Raw genomic sequence first — 14,358 nt, forward strand, 5'->3', positions numbered from 1 at the left:
CTGCACATATCTTATTTGTAGTGCAAAAAATACTTAAAATAATAATTAAAATGAAGAACAATTTTAACAAATATAAACTTATTAGTATTTCAATGGGAAGTGTGGACTTGCTTTTGGCTGGCGAGATAAGATTGTTGTTGTTGTGTGCTTTCAAGTCATGTCAGACTTAGGCTGACCCTGAGCGAGTGCCAGGTAAATGACTCTGGAGGGCCGTATCTGGCCCTTGGGCCTTAGTTTGAGGACCCCTGGTCTAGAGGATCACCACGGCCCAACTCTCACCTGCAGGTCATGCTGGGAAATGACACACTGCAGCAATGAATCCCAAAGACTGCCAAAGCCATGTCCAAGAATTCATGTGGAGCATTTAAATATCTGTCAGGCTTGAGGAGAGACCTCATAATTCATCCTCTTGCTGCACTGGCTCCTTTATGAAACCGGTGACATGAGAGATAATCTCCTGTGACTCTAGTACATGTCTCTTTTATGTTGAGGCCCTTGTTGAGCTATTCTTTTCCGCTGTCTCTTCTTATCTGTGTCATTGTTATCCAATACTTTCCGTTCACTAATCTTTGTCTCTCCTTCCCTCTTTTTCTCTCTGTCTCTGTCTCTAGCAATCCTTGGTGCACGAAACAACACTCTCAATCTTTTCCCCTATCCCTGACACTTTGCTCATCATCTCTTTCCCCCAAAAAGTTAGCATTACATAGCCACCCTCAGTCTTTGATACTAGACGGGGTCTTCTCCCATGATACGAAGGCAAAAAAAATGGATACTTTTATCTCCACTTGAAGGATGCTAATTAAAGGATGTGGATGAAATCTAATATGAAGGTCAGACCCAGAGACCAGATACAATTCTAATGCCTCCCTAAGCTATTAATTATGACAAATCTGCTGCTGTAAAGAAGACCACAGAGTGACCAGAAAAGGGGAGAAAATGCAAAGGCCATGGGCTAGCCAGTCAAGTGGGAACAGAGATTGGTGACCCATTCAACATCCTCTGTAGGGTAAGCTGGAAACTCCAAAGACCCGTCTGCCTTGTGAGTGAGCAAAAGTTTGGGCACTTAGAATAAGAATTTATGCCAGGAGTGCAAGGTTCACTACATCTCTGAAATCTAGGATCTAAAATATGTATAGTGTGGATGAGCAGTATAGTGGAATCTGGTTTCGAAGCACTGAAGCACCCAGACAGAACTTCCAGTATAAGGAAGTCAGATATCTTCTTAATATTATCAGTATATAGGTAGTCATGTGAAAGTTGGACTGTGACTCTGGAGATGGAGTTCAATTCCTCACTCAGCCATGGAAATAGTCATAATATTGAACTCCAGAAAACCCTGTGATAAGATCACCAGCACCAACAGTTTAAAGAAATTTTTAACTAAATTGTGCTCCTGGCTAACGTTAGGTCCTTTGGTTACACTCTGTTGCTCTTGGGGACAAACAGAGAACCTGATTTTCATTGTCGACGATCCTAGAGATCTGCTAGTCAATTTAATATGAGATGACAGAGCAGCAACTGAAGTAGTGAATGGGGAAAAGAAGAAGGACCCATTGTTTGTAACAGGAAGAAGATGCCAGTAAGAAGAAAACAGGGATATAGAATCATAGAATCAAAGAGTTGGAAGAGACCTCATGGGCCATCCAGTCCAACCCCATTCTGCCAAGAAGCAGGAATATTGCATTCAAATCATCCCTGACAGATGGCCATCCAGCCTCTGTTTAAAAGCTTCCAAAGAAGGAGCCTAACCCATCCCATTCATTAACACCTGATTACAGGGATCCTTTGAACATGGCTGCTTTTGGAAGGACCACTTGGAAAACTGTCTGTGCAAGTGATTTTCCAATCCACTTTTTCCATAGTACCTTGGCTCTGAGGCCCTCTGCAACCAGGTTTTTATGAAATAAGAAGCCTGGAGCTGACTACCTCCTACTGTCCTCCTCCCATCATTGCTTCCATTATTGATCTCCTTCTTGTGATCTGTCACTTTGTCTGGTATCCTGGTTTATTTTTCTATCCAAGCAAGTGCTTTTTAAGATCTGGGTTGTTGTGGAAATCACAACTTGTCCAACGCTCGGCAACCAGATTAATAACTGGGACGACTTACAGGGAGCGGTCAACCCCCCTGTTTAAGGAGCTTCATTGGCTGCCGTTCATTTTCTAGTCCCAATTCAAGGTACAGGTTCTTAAATATAAAGCCCTAAACGGTTTGGGACCCGTTTAGGGCTTCATGACTGTATCTCTCTCCATGAACCAACCTGAGCTCTTCGATCTTCGGGGGAGGCCCTCCTTTTATCCCTGCCAGTTTCTCAGGCTCGCCTTGTGGGTACAAGGGAGAGAGCCTTCTCCTCTGTGGCCCTCCGACCTTGTAACTCATTGCCCAGAGAGATTAGGAAAGCCCCTACCTTAGAAATCTTTTAAAATAATCTCAAGACCTGGCTCTGCCGCTGCGCTTTTGGAGAGTACCCACACAATCTTAAGCTATTGTTCCCCTCAATGTTTTTTTTTTTGTCCTAGGAGTACCCCCCCCCCCCTTGTATGATGGTGTGTTTATATTACCATTTCTCTATGAGTTCTCCCTTGCAAATATTCTGCTCCTTTTATCTCACCCTGAGTTTTTAAATCATTTTATCGTACATGTGGCCCACTCACTGTCATGTTTGTTTATTGCTTTCTTATATTTTGTGTCTTTTGCTTATTATCTTTATATGTTTTGTATTTTACTGTGATGTTGTTTGCATTTCAGTTTTTTATTTCACTGTATCCTATTTTATTGTAATTTGTTGTTTAGGCTTGGCCTCATGTAAGCCCCCCTCAGTCCCCGTTGGGGGAGATGGTGGCGGGGTATAAATAAAGTTTATTATTATTATCTTCCGGGCTGTATGGCCATTTTCCAGACGCATTTTCTCCTGACGTTTCACCTGCCTCTGTGGCAGGCATCCTCAGAGGTTTTGAGGTCACAACCTCTAAGTATGCCTGCCATAGATGTAGGCAAAACATCAGGTGAGAATGCTTCTGGAACATAGCCATACAACCTGGAAAACACACAACAACCCAGTGATTCCGGCCATGAAAGCCTTCAACAATGTTTTTCAAGATCTTCCACAAAGGTTGCCCACCATATAGTCACCCACTCAGTTTTTAAACAGGAGATGCCAGAGGGTGAATTTTAAACCCATGTACCACAAATTGTAGCCCTTTCCCACAAAGAAGGGAATAAAAACCTTGAAAGAGAAATAACTCAATTTAAGAATAAGTGGAACAAGAGGAGATAGGCATCTTTCATGCATAAAGATAATGTAAAGGCTCTGCTCACAGCACAATGTGAAGTTTCTCCAACCAGTTACGGCGATTCCTTGGGTCTGGCAAGTACTGGCGTAATTCTGCAGCCAACTGCAAGCGGTCTGCACAGCTCCACCATCGATGCAGGTGTCAAACAGGCAGTTCTTGTAGAAGAAGGTGGGGTTGACCTTGCTGTGGCACCTGGAGAAGACCCCACTCTTGCTAGGTATCAAACTGCACAGCTGCTGAGGCTTCCAGAAACCTTCCACCTTGCGACAGGCCGGGCACCTGTCCCCACAGCCCACCTGGCAGAAGGGGTCCCGCTTGGCCCAGCTGTGGCCAAACTCATTGATGCTGGAGACAGAAAGGCCTCCAGAGGTCTGAAGGTCATCCTCAGGGATGCCGTTGTATCGTCCACAGAGGCCGAATGTGTTGTTCTGGAAACTCCGAGGAACCGTGACCGAGAGGAAGGTCCGCCAGTCATATACAACCTTCAGCCCAAAGTCAGTCTCAACAACAATATGGAAGCCAAAGGTAAATATGTTCACTTTCCCTTGACCCAGCTTCAAGGGCAGGTAAAGCCGTTCGTTGTTGATCTGCAAAGAGATGCAAGGAGGTTATTCAGTGAGATGAACCTCAGTTAAAGGCACTCAGTTCCTTAGTGATCATACAAATTGGGAGAATGAGGTGCTCCTCATTTCATACTTGACATATTCCTCACTTTTGTGGGGGCCCTGTACCCCTAACCTCACCAAATGTAGAGAGCTGACTGTACTTCCATCAGTAAGAAAATAAGAATTGTATCTCTACTGTGGAGTGAGTAAAGTAATGGGTAATATTTTGGTCTTGTTGCCTCTGAGCCTTTGGCATCATTTTGGCAACCATCACCCAGAGGACCTTTTCATCAGCCACCCCACAACTGTGGAACGACCTGCCGCTGTTGGAATTTAAGACACAAGCGAAGATCTCTTCCGGCAGGCCTACCCAGACAGTTTGAATTATGAATTTCAAACTTCCACTCTAGGTTTGATTTTTGTTTTGTGTATTTCAATATTATTTTATGGAACTATGTGTGTTTAATATGTGTATTTTACAAAGTGTTTTTAAATGATTATGTGTTTTGTTTATGTGTTTTAGCAATGTTGTAAACAATGTACTGTCGAAGGCTTTCATGGCTGGAATCACTGGGTTGTTGTAGGTTTTTTTGGGCTATATGGCCATGTTCTAGAAGCATTCTCTCCTGATGTTTTGCCTGCATCTATGGCAAGCATCCTCAGACCTCACAACCTCTGAGAATGTTTGCCATAGATGCAGGTGAAACATCAGGAGAGAATGCCTCTAGAACATGGCCATATAGCCCAAAAAACCCTACAACAACCCAATGTTGTAAACCACCTCGAGCTGTAAGAAGAGGTGAGAAAGAAATAAAATTATCATCATCATCATCATCATCATTGTTTCCACCAGCTGGGATCTCACTCCCTTCCCCCCTTGTGCACCTGAATGGGGAACACACACATGCGCACAAGGAAAGGGGGCAAATTTTGGTACTGCTCTAAGGCCTTTACCACCTGATGTTGGCTTTGCTTACTAGCACCGTGTGTTTGTAGGCTCGGTGGATGACGATGTAGTAACTGAAGACCTCCACCTCCACCTGCTTCACCCACAAGGCCAAGGAAGGGTCCCGATCCTCACTCTTGGCTGTGACCGTGAACTCTGGAAACATGTCCGGCCTCTCAGACCTCTGCCTGCCGATTGTGGTGCAAAGAACCACAGGGCAGCTGCTCTGGAAATCGAATGCAAAGCCATCAAAGGTCAAGTAATGGTTATAGCCAGAGACAATGCATGAGGCATCAGTTCGTGGATGGCAGGAGTAGAGTCCACTCTCCTCTAGACAGTACTCATCCTCCTTGCAGGGGAGGTTTTCGCAGCGGACGCTATTGTCGGATCCATTGCAGTAGCAGAAATATTGGCAGTCAATATCCATCCAGAAGGACTGGTTGGTGGCAAGCTGATGCCCCTCAAAGCTGCAGCCGCATTCGCTTTTGGGAATGCACCTGGTGCCCCGGAAGGCAAAGCCTTCATCACATTGGCAACCCTCTGTGCAACTGTCCAGACACACTGGTCCTGTACTCAGGTTTTCACAGAACTCAGAGCAAGTCATGCACTCCTCAAAATGGCTGTTCTCAGGGCAGGTGAGAGCTGGAATGAAAGGAAGAAAATATACATCAGCAGCAAAATACTATTTTCTTCTAACCAAATTGGCTGTTCCTCAGTGGAAACAGATGGCTCCTATGTCAATGGGATGGCTATGCTCTGTGATATAGGCAAAGCTTTTATGGAGCTATCCAAGGTGCTGATCCTATTATGAGAATATGGTTCAGCACCTTGGAGACTAAATTCCATAGCAGATTAAATCTTAATGGACTAGGATACAGGGAGAGCAGGATTTAAATCCCTGCTCATCCATGGAAATCTACTGGATGACCTAGGGCAAACGACACACTCTGAGCCTCAGAAAATGGCAGTAGTAAACAAACCTTGCCAAGAAACCCCCATGATAGGTTTGCCTTAATGTTGCCACAAGTCGGAAATGACTTGAAGGCACGTCACAACTAAGCCGCACTCCAAAATGGCATAAAGATCTGGGCACAATTCTGATTATACCCCCTACCATCATCTTTCATTGACATAGCTAAGCCTTCTGTGCTTTTGTATGCAATGTGGAGCATTTATGTTTTCTTTAGATTATGATAATCGTATCTCTGGCAGCAAGAATATTACCATAGCTAAACAAAACAGGACATACGCACACCTCTCCACAAACATCCCTCTCTTTCTCTAGCCTTCAAATGAGACTCTGTTGTCAGAGCTTAAGCCAGGGTCCTGACTGCAATCGAACAGTGTGGCACCATAAAAACCTCCTGATGTCTCTTTAAAATGCCGTCTATGAAATTACTTAATTAGCAAAGTGCATCTGGAAGTAAACTGCAGCTGCTAAGGAATGAGGCAATGTTGTAGGCATAAAGATAATGCTTCCAAAACACTGTCTTGATACACATTCTATACAAATTAGGCAAATGCCTATCATTATGATGTGCAGGATCAGTTGTGGAGAAGGGAAGATTGTCATAACGATGGATATGTGTGAAATACAATACTCTAGGAAGCTTCTCTTGGACTTAAAATAACCTAGTAGATCCAGTGTGATTTCAGTCTTAGACTACAACCCTGGAGACCAGGGTTCAATTCCCTGCTTGGCTATGAAACCCACTGGGTGACCTTGGGTGAGTCACACACTCTCAGCCTGAGAAAACCACATGAAAAGTTGCTGTAAATTAGAAAACCCTGAAAGTACACAACATCAACAGGCTCCAAAACATGCCACAAGTGCCTCTATGCCCCAAAAGGCATTTGAAGGCTTTTTAAAATAATCCTGTGGAGTCCTGTGGTCACAAAGCTATCCAAGGGTGACATATGAAACTCCTAATTCACACTTGGCCAATCGCTGTTCCACAAAACTCCCTAGTGCTTCAAACCACTTAATCTGAGGAGCTCCCAATAATATTGTTTCCATGCATATAAGAAACCACATTATTTAGGTCTGGATCTTTAAAACAAAAGGAGCCATGAGCAGTAAAAATGTACAGATTTGTTTAAAGGACAGCTCTCTTAAGGCCAGAGAAGTATGCAATGCTCTGCTTTGCTTCCTACAATAGGCCTATGACACAGTACTTGAATAAGCTGGTCTCTTATTCAAGTACTAACCAGGACTGACCCTGTTTAGCTCAGGACATTGAAAGTCACCTGGGAAGGTCAAGAGCTTGAACACTGCTTCCATCCTAAATATCTCGGTGTCACCTTAGATTGAATACTAGCACATAGGAAACACTGCTTGAACACCAATTACAAAGTAGCTGCACGCAATAAGAACCTGTGGAAACTTACTGGCAGCACATGGGGTGCAGACCCAAAATTAGTAAGAACATCAGCCCTAGCCTTGTCTTACTCAACTGCTGAGTATGCCTGCCTTATTTGGCATAGGTCTGCCCATGCAAAGCAGGTGAACATAGCATTGAATGAAACATGCAGAATAATCACAGGATGTCTTAAACCTACACCTGTTGGTAAACTCTACAAGCTAGCTTGCATTGCCCTGCCTGATGTGCGATGGGAAATTGCTGCTAAATGTGAGAGAAATAAGGTTGAACACTGTGAAAGCCACCCATTACGTGGCTACCAGCCTCCTCCCAGCAGACTCAAATCAAGGAAAAGCTTTATGAGAACTACCACTCCTCTTGGTGTCCCCCCAGCAACAGCAAGGATATCCCTCGGGGCAGCTAAACCAGGAAATACCAACTGGATTCCCCCCCCCCCCCACAAGGGTCTTCCTCCAGGAACAAACCAAGAATGGGCAACTTGGAAGTCCCTGAACAGACTCAGAAGTGGAGTGGGAAGATCAAAAGACAACCTGGCAAAATGGCACTATCTAAAAGAATCCCACACCTTGTGTGACTGTGGAGCAGAACAGAAAACTTTGCATCTGTACACTTTTCCACTATGCCCTGCCTCATGTACAGAAGAAGAATTGTTGGAGGCTACAGACAATGTTGTTGCTGTTGCCCGTTTTTGGTCAAAAGATATTTAGCCACCTGCGCTCCTTCTAGTTTTACCTGTTTTATACTAATTTATGCAATGCTTTTGATATGAAATAAATAAATAACCCTGTTTAGCTTCTAATATCAGGTGGGATGTGCTGCCTTGGGAGTATTTTGGCCTTCTAGAATAAGACAAGGGATGCCAGCAGTTACTTACGACAGAAGTTGAAGCTTCTCCACTGGCCAATGTCCACCTCTGCATTCTTACAGGCACTTGCATAGCGGGCTACTGAGTCACAAAGCTCTGACTCGTTGCCTCCACTTTGGCACAAGCGGAAGAGACAGGTCCGGTAGTAGGCGGACACGTTCACCACTGAATGGCACTCCAGGAAAGAGCTGTTGGTGGGGTCGTTGATGACGCCGCACTTGGAGCGGCTCCGGTAAAACTTCAGGAGTTCTGAGTCGTTGTTGCAGGCCTTGAGCAGGTCACCGCATTCTCCATTGCAAATCTCATTGAAGGTGGTCCAGCTTTCCAGGAAAACCACCAGGCTGTCTGTGCATTTCCCATTGGGGAAGCAGAATTCATCACTGCTGTTTCCATTGAAGTAGCCACAGAGACCCCTGGTGCAGTTGAAGTACATGGTGGAAAGGCGTATCTCCAACAAGCCGGAGTCAAAGTACTGGATATGTATGAGTCCTTCTGATTCAACAACAGTCCCATTTTTGCTTCGGTAGATTTCCAGTTGGCCTGAAGGGTGGAAATATGGCAGTTCTGTTTCATATCCATTTACCTATAAGTGAAAAAGGGGAAAGACTATGGGATGAGTACAGAGGAACATTAATGGAATTAGTCAAAGCAATCCATGACTTTCAAGCAAAAAGTGGGTGCTAGAAACAATATCATACGAAAGCTGACTGGCACAACCTGGGGATCACAACCAGATACAGTGAAGACATCTGCCCTTGCGCTGTGCTACTCTGCTGCTGAGTATGCATGCCCAGTGTGGAACACATCTCACCACACTAACCACACTAAAACAGTGGATGTGGCTCTTAATGAGACATGCCGCATTATCACGGGGTGTCTGTGCCCTACACCACCAGAGAAATTACACTGCTTAGCCGGTATTGCATCACCTGACATCCGCCAGGAAGTAGCAGCCAATAATGAAAGGACCAAGGCAGTGACATCTCCAGCTCATCCCTTGTTTGGGTATCAGCCAGCACATCAACACCTTAAATCTAGAAATAGTTTCCTAGATCTACAGAGACACTCGCTGGAACACCCCAGCAAGCGAGAGTCCAAAAGTGGCAGGCTCAAACCCAAAACCTCAACCAATGGCTGATACCAAATGAGAGACTCCCCCCTGGGCACATAGAGGACTGGGTGACTTGGAAGGTGCTGACTGTGCTCTGGCACCACGAGATGCAGAGCCAACCTTAAGAAATGGGGCTACAAAGTGGAATCCTTGACATGCGAGTGTAGAGAAGAGCAAACCACTGACCACCTGCTGCAATGCACCCTGAGCCCCGCCACATGCACAATGGTGGACCTTCTTGCAGCAACACCAGAAGCACTCCAAGTGGCCAGCTACTGGTCAAAGGACATTTAATCAACTACCAAACTCACAAATTTTGTATTTTGTCTGTTTGTTTGCTTTGTTCTGTTAGAAATGTAATATAATTGACTGGTTGCCCTGACACGACAAATAAAATAAATAAATCAGTGATTTATTTTCCTACAAAAGATGTAGCAGAGATGAACAATGGAGACATGTTTGTGGTACTCAGTAGATGCCTAAAATTCTTTTTGGCTGAAGACCAATTGAAAAGCTCTCTGGGTCAAGACAGATATTAAAGAGAATACAGGATTCTACAACAAACCTGTTTGGTCTCCCACAAGAGAATTCCCATAGATATACAACCTACTTAAGCAAAAGCACTGCTTTGTGTTGTAGTGCAGCCTTTGCTGTGTCCAGAAAGTTGTGTGGTCAGAAATTGTGCCCTCTCTATACCGATTTGGACACCATTGTTCTCCCTTGAACTGACACCAAGATTGCTTGTGTAGCATGCTGACTCTCAAGGTCTTTCTTGGCTCTGCAAAGTAACTTTCCTCACTGTTACACAACATAGTCTTTGGTAGAACCTTCTCCATTTAATCCTCAAAATATAAGTTTCATGTACTGAAACAATGATCTGTAAGACCTCTCCAAATCTCCAAGAAACCACGGACTATGTTTTTCATTGATCTATCCAACTCTGCCTTGAACTTCGGGGAACTATTTGCTCCTGCAATTGTTCTGGGTCAGTTCCCTTGGACCTCTGTGTTTCTGATACTCAAAAGCCCTTGGGATCTACATGACAGAAATATGACAGGTCAGAGGCACTATATTTGATAGATGTCTGCGAGACACATTGATCTATGGAAGATTCCCAGTACAAGTGTGCATTTAGCGGGAAGCCAAGGGATGTAAGCAGCAGGAGGCTGTAATGAAAGCTGACAATTAGTTTATGTACAGTCAGTACTCCAGACAAAATGTCATCCCAAAATGTCACCACAGAGCGGTGGGAACATTGATTCCTAGATACTTGGAGAGAATTGAAACCTGTACTCTCCAACATTTCACAGAGGAAAACAAAAGCACCATAGTGAGGTCACGATGGCAAAAATTATGAATGAATAGATAGACAAAGCAATGAGAGGAAATCACAGTTTGCTTTTCCCTGAACCTACAGGGAAGGAGAAGATTCCACGCACCCTTCCTTTTTTCTTCCTTCTGCTGAATGAACCGAACACTATCTATTTTTTCACTTTGCAGCAATGGAAATGAGCTAAAGACAAAGGGAGAATATGGAAGATGGAGAGAGAAATTGGCATTTTGGGAGCAGCTGAGAAAAGTGATCGCAGAGAATAAATTGAGATTGTGTCTACCAAATCAGGACCATTAGAGGACCCTAAGACCAGTGGTTCTCAACCTGGGGTCCCCAGATGTTTTTGGCCTTCAACTCCCAGAAATCCTAACAGCTGGTAAACTGACTGGGATGTCTGGGAGTTGTAGGCCAAAAACATCTGGGGACCCCAGGTTGAGAACCACTGCTAAGACTAACCTATCACAGAGTTTTCTTCACATGGCTTTTTACTCTTTCCTCTGAGGATGAAAGAGTGAGACTTTATCAGGCCACCCAGTGGGTTCCAGTGGCCAAAGAGGGATTTGGACCCTGGTCTCCAGAAATGTCAACTATTGAACCACCATACATTTATGGCTGCCTCCGAAAAATCCTGCTTGGGAAGACAAGTGGACAAATGTCAGTGTGCTGGAAGAAGCAAAGACCACAAGCATTGAAGCGATGGTGCTCTGCCATCAACTCCGCTGGACCGGCCACGTTGTCCAGATGCCCGACCACCGTCTCCCAAAGCAGTTGCTCTATTCCAAACTCAAGAATGGAAAATGGAATGTTGGTGGGCAGGAAAAGAGATTATAAGGTGGGCTCAAAGCCAACCTTAAAAACTCTGGCATAGACACTGAGAACTGGGAAGCCCTGGCCTGTGAGCACTCCAGCTGGAAGTCAGCTGTGACCAGCAGTGCTGTAGAATTTGAAGAGGCACAAATGGAGGGCAAAAGAGAGAAGTGTGCCAAGAGGAAGGCACGTCAAGCCAACCTCGACCAGGACTGCCTTCCACCTGGATACCAATGCCTTCACTGCGGGAAAAGATGCAGATCAAGAATAGGGTTCCACAGTCACCTACAGACCCACCGCCAGGACACTGATCTTGGAAGACAATCCTACTTGGACAACGAGGGATCACCTAAGTGAGTAAAGTAATTTATGACATTTGTAATCATAATAGTAGAAGGAATATGTGTAAGGCAAGAGCAGGCAATGTTCAATGGTCTGTTTGCACTGAAAATACTAAAGCAGTGGTTCCCAATCTGTGGTCCATGGACCACCAGTGGTCCTCAAGAACGAAAATATGGTCCACAGCCTCACCATTACTACACTGTTGCCTTGAAACCATGCGAAAATGAGATTTTCTGATCTCACGAAACCCTCATATAGTGTCAAGGCAAGGGAGGTGAGAGGCTGACTACCCATGAAAGATTACTACTACCACATCAGCTCTAAATTATTAAATATGCTTTTCTGTGGGTGAGCAGATGGCGACTACTGGATGTCATATGTTCTGCATCAGAAGCTAGAGCTGATGTGGTTTATCCAATGCAATTTTCTGAAGCAGCACCCCAAATAACCAAACCGAATCCAAAGTTGACCAAAAATTGATTCATAACCATTTTTGTACTAATGTTGGAGAGTGGTCTCTGGTCAAAGTGGTCCCTGGTCCAAAAAAAGGTTGGGAACCACTGTGCTAAGAGAGCAAGATTGTTAAAGTCTTTCCACCCACAAGGTGGCAATGTTGCCTATAAGGACGAGCCACTTAAGAGGTTAAGTTTGCTGTTGTATGGCTTTGAATAATTATTTATACCAACCCTAAGGTGAACTTATCATGGGCTTTTCTTGGCAAGATTGGTTGGGGGTGGGGGTTACTTCTCCCTTCCTCTTAGGACAAGAGACAACCAATGGGTTTCCATGGCCAAGCAAGTATTCGAACCCTAGTCTCCTAGTCCAACACTCAGATCATGACCCCATGCTGACTAAGCTTGAACTGCAAGACTGAACTACAAAGACTCTGGCACAAGCCAGTCAATGTGCCAGTGGTGATCGGCACACTGGGTACAGTGCCTAAAGACCTTGGCCTGCACTTAAACACAATGGGCGCTGAAAAAATGACAAAATGATAAGGTGAACTTATCATGGGCTTTTCTTGGCAAGATTGGATTGGGGCGGGGGAGGGGGTACTTCTGCCTTCCTCTGAGGACAAGAGACAACCAATAGGTTTCTATGGCCAAGCAAGTATTCGAACTCTAGTCTCCTAGTCCAACACTCAGATCATGACCCCATGCTGACTAAGCTTGAACTGCAAGACTGAACTACAAAGACTCTGTCACAAGCCAGTCAAGGTGCCAGTGGTGATTGGCACACTGGGTGCAGTGCCTAAAGACCTTGGCCTGCACTTAAACACAATCGGCGCTGACAAAATTACCATCTGCAAACTACAGAAAGCCACCTACCTTTCGTGCCTAACTGATTGAAGAGGCTTTGCACATTGTAAAAATATTTCCGAAACTTACAACATTTATTTGACTGGAAACTGCTGGAGAATTAAAACTTAAGAATGTGGGAAACAATGACCCGTATCCTATTGATTGGTCCCAACATGAGTCGAGCCAGGGCATCGGTTGCTGAATACTGAGTCAACACTGGGGAAAATTGGATCAGTTGAATGGTTTTATTTTTCTTTGCTGTTAATTGCTGTGAAGTCAGCTTGAACATATGGTGACCCTTGGAATGACAAACCTCCAAGGCACCCTCCTATTAACAGCCCTGTTAAGATTGTGCAAACTCAGGACCGTGGCTTCCTTGATGGAGTCAATCCAGCCGTAATGCAACTTTCTTTTCCTCCTGCCTTCCACTTCGTTGAGCATTATCACCCCCCTTCCCTCAATTTGTCATGTTTTTTCATGATAAATCCAAAGTACACAGCTCAATTCAATCATTTTGGCTTCTGAATAGAGCTCCGACCTGATTTCCTCTAAAAAACTATTTATTTGGGGGGTTGCAGAACTCTTAAAGGAGGAGAAGACCTTCATATTGTCCCCAAAAACCTATAACTGCAACCCTGGAGGTGGGCCTCAAAGATGTTTCGCTACCAACCCATCTAGATGTGTCTTTTCTAAAGCAACCGGCCCTCTGTCTTTAAGAGACACAGCATTATTCTAACCACAAGTAACACAGAATCAAAGGGAGGTTGTTTGATCCCTCCTCTCGTCTCTTTCCCCATCGTCTTTCATTAGCATGAAAATCGCAGGGTGAAATGTGTATCCAGACAAGAATGTCAGCAACAGGGGTGGGTAGCTAATGAGACACTTTGCCTTTCCTATCACACACGATTCTTTGTCTCAGCAGGATTAAAGAGAGAACGGAAACTTACTTTCATCGTGTGCTGAGGAATTAAAAGACTCTCGGAGAGCAGACAACACTTGCAAGAATGTAAAATAATAATAATAATAATAATTATTATTATTATTATTATTATTATTATTATTATTTCAGAGCACTATTTGGTGGGGACCTGGGCTAGGTCAGTGGTGAGTAACCTGCCATTAACAATCACAGATTGGCAGGAAGCAACAATGGCTTCAAACTACAGGAAAAGAGATTCCACCTGAACATTAGGAAGAACTTCCTAACAGTGAGAGCTGTTCAGCAGTGGAACTCGCTGCCCTGGAGTGTGGTGGAGGCTTCTTCTTTGGAGGCGTTTAAACAGAGGCAGGATGGCCATCTGTTGGGGATGCTTTGAATGTAATTTTCCTGCTTCTTGGCAGGGGGTTGGACTGGATGAGCCCATGAGGTCTCTTCC

The 14,358-nt window shown here is 44.5% G+C and overlaps 1 protein-coding gene across 1 annotated transcript in view; it reads right to left on the reverse strand.

The window, feature by feature from the left end:
- Positions 1–14,358, reverse strand: part of LOC132782273 (tubulin-specific chaperone cofactor E-like protein) — a 154,653-nt gene that overhangs the window by 35,768 nt on the left and 104,527 nt on the right. The window contains exons 17-19 of the mRNA XM_060786936.2: positions 8,098–8,671; positions 4,874–5,484; positions 3,317–3,878 (exon numbers count right to left, since the gene is read on the reverse strand). Coding sequence (XP_060642919.2) covers positions 3,317–3,878; positions 4,874–5,484; positions 8,098–8,671 — 1,747 coding nt within the window. The remainder of the gene's footprint in view (positions 1–3,316; positions 3,879–4,873; positions 5,485–8,097; positions 8,672–14,358) is intronic.

This window comes from Anolis sagrei, chromosome 7 (genome assembly GCF_037176765.1).
Source record: "Anolis sagrei isolate rAnoSag1 chromosome 7, rAnoSag1.mat, whole genome shotgun sequence".
Taxonomy (NCBI): domain Eukaryota; kingdom Metazoa; phylum Chordata; class Lepidosauria; order Squamata; family Dactyloidae; genus Anolis; species Anolis sagrei.